The 7,764-nt window shown below is 49.9% G+C and overlaps 1 protein-coding gene across 1 annotated transcript; it reads left to right on the top strand.

The window, feature by feature from the left end:
* The first annotated feature begins 233 nt into the window (after positions 1 to 233).
* Positions 234 to 6,337, top strand: C1QTNF2 (C1q and TNF related 2). Its single transcript, XM_008067241.2, has 2 exons — positions 234 to 483; positions 5,550 to 6,337. Exons 1-2 carry the CDS (start codon positions 240 to 242, stop codon positions 6,161 to 6,163), a joined length of 858 nt encoding a protein of 285 aa, XP_008065432.1. The 5' UTR covers positions 234 to 239; the 3' UTR covers positions 6,164 to 6,337.
* The last annotated feature ends 1,427 nt before the right edge of the window (positions 6,338 to 7,764 follow it).

The raw sequence follows: 7,764 nt of genomic DNA, 5'->3' as shown, positions 1-7,764 counted from the left end.
GACTCTGCCAGAGTGTATTCTGGGTATATAATTCAGCTTGTCCCAATGTGTTCTCAAGATATGACGACACTCTGTGTATGTGATGCATGAAAGAGCAAGAGACAAAAATATAATCCAGTCTGTCCCAGCTGCCTCCTCCCCTTTTTCCTCCTTCTCTGTGTCCCCTCTGACCGGCCACCAGGTCAGCTCCGTGGCCACACTCACCTGCCACAGCTCTCTTCCTCCCACAGGTGACCACCATGCTCCCGTGGGTGCTCCTGGCCTGTGCCCTCCCCTGTGCTGCAGACCCGCTGCTTGGTGCCTTCGCTCGCAGAGACTTCAAGAAAGGCTCCCCACAACTTGTCTGCAGCCTTCCTGGCCCCCAGGGACCCCCTGGGCCCCCAGGAGCCCCAGGGCCCTCAGGAATGGTGGGACGAATGGGCTTCCCCGGCAAAGATGGCCAGGATGGCCAGGATGGGGACCGGGGGGGCAGTGGAGAGGAAGGTAAGAGGCCTGGTGCTTGCCCCTCCTGCTGCCACCTACCTGGGGCTGGCGTCACCTGGAATGGAGGGAGTCACAAAGTAACTAGAACTAGTATGCATCTCTTTCCCTATAAATCAGATTGAGGTTTCCTTCTCAACAGAGTGTTCTGAAGGGATGGGGGTGCTCCGTCTTGTGTTCCTACCCCAGTTACACCTGTGGTTTGCTAAGTGACTCTGGGCAAATTTCCTAAGATATTATTCAGAACTCATGATTGCAAGTGACAGAAGCCCAATTTACAGCCCCGAATGGAATGTATTGGTACATAAAATCAGGAAGTCCAAAAGCCAAGCTTCACAAATGTCTGGGTCCAGGAGCTCAAACATCACTGGCAGGGTTCCGCTTCTCTCTGTGTGTTGGTTTCCTCCTCACCAAGACTGGAAGTTCTGAAGGGGAAACTAGGGGGGCTCAAGCCTACGTCCTCACGGCTTGATCCACAGAGCAGTTCTCAGGATCAAGGTTCTCCTCGGCCCCGATGTATCCTGGACCCACCCCTTCCATCACAGAGGTGAGGTACCACCATTTTCCAGGACCGGGTCACGTGCCCACCCTTGCGTGTGTGAGTGGATGGTGAGGGCAATTGGTCACTGTGATTGACAGCCCCCTGGGACCACAAGAAATGTGAAAAGCAGTTGCCCAAATAGGGATGCCAGGCAGACAGCAGACGCACTGGATGCTCGCTGTAGACCTGCTTGACATCCCTCATAGCTCCCATCTGTCATCGCAGCAACCGAGTGCTGGCCAGCGTCAGCAGAATCCCCAAGCATGTGTTTTAAGCAGCAGGGAAATGTAGTAATGCCTATTGGTATGACATTTTGACACGGACAAGTCCTTCGAGTATGCTACTCATCTGACCATGATACCCTGTGAAGGAGGTCTTCTTGCTACCCCCTCTTACAGATGAGGAAGCTGACAGTCAGAGTGACGAAACTGAGAACAGAAGGTCGTAGCTGCAAGAACTCCACTTGCAAACAAACCTGGATGCTAATTTTGGCACTCTGCTTAATCTCTCTTCAAACCTCAGTTTCCTCATCTCTAAAACAGGATAATAGGCCAGGTATGGTGGTTCACGCCTATAACCCCGGCACTTTGGGAGGCTGAGGCAGGAGGATCGCTTGAAACCAGGAGTTCAAGACCAGACTGGGCAATGTACAACATCTCGTCTCCACACACACACACACACACACACACACACAAATTCAAAAATGAGCTGGGCATGGTGGCACATGCCTGTGGTCCTGGCTACTCGGGAGGCTGAGGCGGAAGGATTGCTACTGCATTCCAGCCAGGGTGATAGAGCGAGACCCAGACTCAAATAAATAAATAAATAAACAGATAAATAAATAAAACAGGGATGATAATAGCACCTAGCTCACAAGGTTGTGGTAAAGATGAAATAAAGAGCTGGACGCGGTGGTTCAAGCCTGTAATCCCAGCAATTTGGGACGCCGAGACGAGAGGATTGCCTAAGCCCAGGGGTTCAAGACCATCCTGGGCAACTTGGTGAGACCTCATCTCTACAATAAATCAAAAAATTAGCTGAGTGTGGGTGGTGCACACCTGTAGTTCCAGCTACTTGAAAGACTGAGGTAGAAGGATCGCCTGAGCCCGCAGGTCGAGGCTGCGGCAGCTGTGAGCGTGTCACTGCACTCCAGCCTGGGCAACAGATTGAGACTCAAAAAAGAAAAAGATGAAACAAAATAGCGTGTGAAGCACCAGCCCCGGGGTGGATGCACAGGACCCATGAGTCACTCCCTAATCGACTTGATGAGCTCCCATCACAGGCTGATAGCCGGAACTCCAAGTCAGGCCTTTTCCTACCATAGTCCCTCCAGAGTGCGCCCTTTCCCAGAGGAATAACTGTGAGAGTAATGGTGCTGGCTTTGACTGGAGGAGGTCGGACAGTGTGCCGGAACTGATGTGGTGGCATCCGATCCCTTTACTAATTGGATTCTGGCCTGGGCCAGCAGGAACCTCCTCTGAGATTGGCTTTCTGGATCTCACGGGAAGGTCTCTGTGTTGACATTCGCTGTTCACAGAGAGCTGTGGTTACTGACTCAGGGCTGCTTCCGGCCATCTTTCCTGCCATGTTGAGTCTGCTGGGTATTAAGCCCCCACGCCAAGGCAGGCAGCAGTGAGGGATGGAAAGTCCTGGCACATGTCACCCAGATGAAGCCGGGTCATCCTGGGACCAGTACAAGACAACATCCGGCTGGCCTCCCACCACCACACACACAAGTCCATCTCCAGAGAGGTCTCGAAAAGTAAAGTCGGGCCAGGCATGGCAGCTCGTGCCTATAATTCCAGCACTTTGGGAGGCCAAGGAGGGAGGATTGTTTGAGGCCAGGAGTTCAAGACCAGCCTGGACAACACAGCAAGGCCCTGTCTCTACAAAAAATAAAAATAATAAATTAGCTGGTTGTGGTGGTGTGCACCTATAGTCCCTGCTACTCAGGAGGCTGAGGTGGGAGGTTTGAGCCCAGGAGGTCAAGGCTACAATGAGTTATGATCTCACCCTTGTACTCTAGCCTGGGCAACAAAACAAGACCCTGTCTCTAAAACAAAGAAAAGAAAAGTCCGCTCTTCCTGAATTCTCTCAGAAAGGTGACCAGAAAGGAAGCACATTATATAATAATGGTGGAACGTCCTGGGAAACCTCCTGCTCGGTTTGTCTTCCCCAAAAAAACTAATTCAAAATGTTTCTGATTCTCCTCCTCCTCTTCTCTCGACCCCTTCTCCTATTTTTGTTTATTTTCATATTTTCAAGAAACAGTTTTGTGATCTTTCTTAGTTTTATCTTTTGCCCATTCTCTTTATTCACTTTTAGTAACACAAGTAAAGATACAAGCACAATCTCATAGTATATCCAAACACTACAAATACAGTCCTTCCTAATTCGCACCCTTCTAACCCACCCGTCCCCCTCCAGAGGTGGCCACTGAACTGGTCAGGCATGTCTCCTTCTGGCCTTCCTCTGTGTATATACATATGTGTATGATAATACCAGACATCACCAGGCGCTTGACATAAGCGATCTGCTTCTGAAAATTAGATGTTCAGTGAGAAAATGCAATTTGAAAACCTTTTCAAATTATGTAGAATTAGGAAAAATTTAAATGCATTACAGCTTAACCCCAAACTCTGAAATGCAGCGAAATGCCTACAGAGATACATAAAAGAAACAAAGTACCTTGTTATGATGTAAAATGCCTAAAACAATACTTCCTTGATCACCAAGTCATATGGTTGTAAACAACACTTGCCTTGTGTCAACTCAAATCATTATCCGAATATGTTTTGTTTAAAAGGTATTGATGGCTGGGTGCAGTCGCTCAATACTTTGAGAAGTGGGAGAAATGAAGGGTGCAGTATGGAGAAGTGCTTGAGGCCAGGAGTTCAAGACCAGCCTGGGCAACATGGGAAAAAAAAAAAAAAAAAAAAAAAAAAAAAAATTGTATTGAGTTGAAGTGACATAAACTCAATGTTTTCCATATAATCAATGGCCAAAAACATAGTATTCAGAGAAATGTACATTCCTGAGGGAAATGTTCTGCCAGAAATATCAGCTAGCATTTAGCGAGAGTTTCCTATAGGCACTCTGCTATACACTTAAATGGGCATGGAAGTATTTAGCACTGTGGATTCTTTTTAACATAAAAGCTTCACTACCTGCTCTTTCCTCGTAGTAGTGTATTTTAGAGAAGGTTTCATACAGTGCAAGTAAATCTACCTCATTTTTTTTTTTTTTGAGTTGGAGTCTCACTCCGTCGCCCAGACTGGAGTGCAGTGGCCACTCCCGGCCACCGCAGCCTCGACCTGCTGGGCTCCGGCGATCCTTCCACCTCAGCCTTCCAAGTAGCTGGAACTACAGGCACGTGCCTACCTCATTTTTTAAACTTCTGCAAAAAATTCCACAGTATGAGGCTGGGCTCGGTGGCTCAGTCTGTAACCCCAGCACTTTGGGAGGCCAAGGTAAGTGGATTGCCTGAGCCTGCCAGTTCGAGACCAGCCCAGGCAACTTGATGAGACCTCATCTCTACAATAAATAAAAAATTAGCTGGATGTGATATCACGCCTATAGTTCCAGCTACTTGGAAGGCTCAGGCAGAAGGATCACCGAAGCCCAGCAAGTCAACACTGGGGTGGCCGTGAGTGTGCCACTGCCCTCCAGCTTGGGTGACGGAGTAAGACTCCAACTCAAAACAAACAAACAAAAAAACAACACAGTATGGACAGACCATAGCTTTGTGATCATTCCCTTTGGATGGGCATTTGGTTGTTCCCATTTTTTGTCATGATAAGCAACCCTGGAATAAAAGCCTCGCACATGTGGGCAGGGCTCTTGCGCACTAGGCAGAGATTTTACTAAGATCAATGTTTTGAAATTGAGAAGCTTCTTCCAGTTCTCTTCTCAACCCATTAGCAGCACAGCCCATGGAAGGACTAATCAGGCAGACAAACCAGACCCTTCCTTGGAACACAAGACGAGGAGGCCGAGTACGGTGGCTCAGGCCTGTAATCCCTGCACTTTGGGAGGCCAGGACAAGAGGATTGCTTGAGCGCAGGAATTTGAGACCAACCTAGACAACGTAGTGAGATGTCTCCACACAAAATCCAAAAAATTAGCTGGGCGAGGTCATGTGCTTCCGTAGTCCCAGCTACTTGGGAAGCTGAATCGGAAGGGTCCCCTAGGCCCAAGAGGTTGAGTTTGCAGTAAGCCATGATTGTGCCATTGCACTTTAGCCTGGGTAACAGAGTGAGACTCTGACAAAAAAAAAGAAAGAAAGGAAAAGGAAAGGGTGTGAGCTGTTACAAATTATTCTTTGTCCTGATCCACAGTGATTCTGGAAGTCATTACAGCCATTTGCCACACAATCACGATTAGGACTTACACCCATTTCTCTGTGTCCCCAAAGCCTGGCTCTTTCCATTACCCAAGGCCTCCCGCCCCCGGAATGGAAAGCCAAGACCCATACCTCATTCTAGGCTGATGACAGCCCCTCCCTAACACCCACTGCTCTGTCTTCCAGGTCCCCCTGGCCGGACAGGTAACAGGGGAAAGCCAGGACCCAAGGGCAAAGCCGGGGCCATCGGGCGGGCTGGCCCTCGTGGCCCCAAGGGGGTCAGCGGCACTCCTGGAAAGCACGGCTCGCCAGGCAAGAAGGGGCCCAAGGGCAAGAAGGGGGAACCGGGCCTCCCGGGCCCCTGCAGCTGTGGCAGTGGCCACGCCAAGTCGGCCTTCTCGGTGGCGGTGACCAAGAGCTACCCGCGGGAGCGGCTGCCCATCAAGTTCGACAAGATCCTGATGAATGAGGGCGGCCACTATAACGCGTCCAGTGGCAAGTTTGTCTGCGGTGTGCCAGGGATCTACTACTTCACCTACGACATCACGCTGGCCAACAAGCACCTGGCCATCGGCCTGGTGCACAATGGCCAGTACCGTATCCGGACCTTCGATGCCAACACGGGGAACCACGACGTGGCATCGGGCTCCACCATCCTGGCCCTCAAGCAGGGCGACGAGGTCTGGCTGCAGATCTTCTACTCAGAGCAGAATGGGCTTTTCTATGACCCGTACTGGACCGACAGCCTCTTCACAGGCTTCCTCATCTATGCCGACCGGGACGACCCCAACGAGGTGTAGACAGGCCGGCACTGGGCCCCGGGCAGGGAACAAGCTTCTAGACTTGGGCTTATGGAGCAAGATCCCAAAACTGTAGGCTGGGGACTGGGGATCCAAGGAGCTTCTAGCCTCAGGCCGACATCCTCTGCCTCTTTTTTTACTTTGTCATTAAATTCAAGCTTTTTTATTCACCCATTCATCTATTCATTCACTATTACTCGTGTCTACTGTGTCACAGGCGCTGTGCTATGCTCTGGAAGATATACAGTGGACCAGACGGAGTGTCCTCATGGGGATTGCATTCTAGTAGGGGATGCAATTTACAAACAAGCAAGCAAATAGCATAGGGTTATGAGCCAGGATGGACATGAAGAGGAATAATTAATAGGAATAACAGGAGACAGGGAAGGATTTTGTTTAGATTTTGCCTTTCTAGGTTTACTTACATGCAGCAAGTCTACAACTTTTCAGTGGACAGCTCAGTGAATTTTTATTTATGTGCACACTTTGAAACTTCCATGCAGATCAAGAGCAAGTCATTTCCAGCCTCCCAGGCCCTTCCGCAAAGGCTCTCTTAGACCCCCTCCAAGTCAGTACCCGGAAGAGGTTCGTTTTTAATTTTTAAAGCATTTTTAAATTTTAGAGTTGGGAGGTATATGTGAGGTTTTAAGCTGAGCTCGGAAACAGGAGATGCCTGGGGGAAGAGGTCTCCTAGCAAAAGGCGCTGCAGGTGCAAAGGCCCTGACACAGGAAAGAGCTTGACCAGAGGGAGAGCCAAGGTGAGAACCAGGAAAGGAGACCTGAGGCAGGAGGCCAGGAGACAGCACAGAGAGGCCCGGCAGAGAGTTCATCCCACTCAAGAAAGCCGATCAGAATGCTGGAGTGGCTTTGACATGGGGGATGGTCTGGACTTCATCCTGGACACTAGGTCAGTACACGGTCAGTCACACACCTGAGCGCTTTGCTGTGAGTTAGAAATCACTCGCAGGGCTGCTGCTCAGTGGACAGGACACACCAGAGTGTCTGCTGCTCCAGACGGCAGAAGTGGGTCCCATACAAATAAATCTCACCCTGGACCCAAGGGTTTCCAGGGTGCAGGGATGTCAGGGTCCACAAGTCAACTGCTGGAGCCACAGCTCCCAGCAGCCTGGGCTGACTGACCCCCTAGTGGAGTCCTCAGGGACAGGGAACACTGCACAGGTGGTCCACAGGGAGCAGCCCCCTCCATAAATAAGATGGGGTTTATCTACAATAACTCCATTCTCAGCCAGGCGTGGGAGCTCATGCCTGTAATCCCAGCACTTAGGGAGACCAAAGAGGGAGAATTACTTGAGTCTAGGAGTTCCAGATCAACCTGGCCAAAATAGTGAGATCTCATCTCTACAAAAAATTTAAAAAAAATTAGCTGGGTGTGGTGGTGTGCGCCTGTAGCTCCAGCTACTCAGAAGGCTGAAGCAGAAGGATCACCTGGGCCCAGGAGGTTGAGGCTGTGGTGATCATGCCACTGCACTCCAGCCTGAATGACAGAGTGAGACTCAGACTAAAAAAAATTGGTAAAATAAAATAACTCCATTCTCACTGAGCCACAATGGCATGGGATTGGGATGGGTCTGAAAAAAGCC

Source organism: Carlito syrichta, unplaced genomic scaffold (assembly GCF_000164805.1).
Source record: "Carlito syrichta isolate Samal-C Ts95f unplaced genomic scaffold, Tarsius_syrichta-2.0.1 Scaffold309435, whole genome shotgun sequence".
In the NCBI taxonomy this organism is placed as follows: Eukaryota; Metazoa; Chordata; class Mammalia; order Primates; family Tarsiidae; genus Carlito; species Carlito syrichta.
Note: the sequence above shows the minus strand (reverse complement) of the source record. Positions and strands in the feature narration are given on the sequence as shown.

Coding starts and splice junctions, on each gene's coding strand:
- C1QTNF2 (XM_008067241.2), top strand. CDS start 240: ATGCTCCCGTGGGTGCTCCTGGCCTGTGCCCTCCCCTGTGCTGCAGAC. Junction 484..5,549: donor GGGGGGCAGTGGAGAGGAAG/GTAAGAGGCCTG, acceptor TCTGTCTTCCAG/GTCCCCCTGGCCGGACAGGT.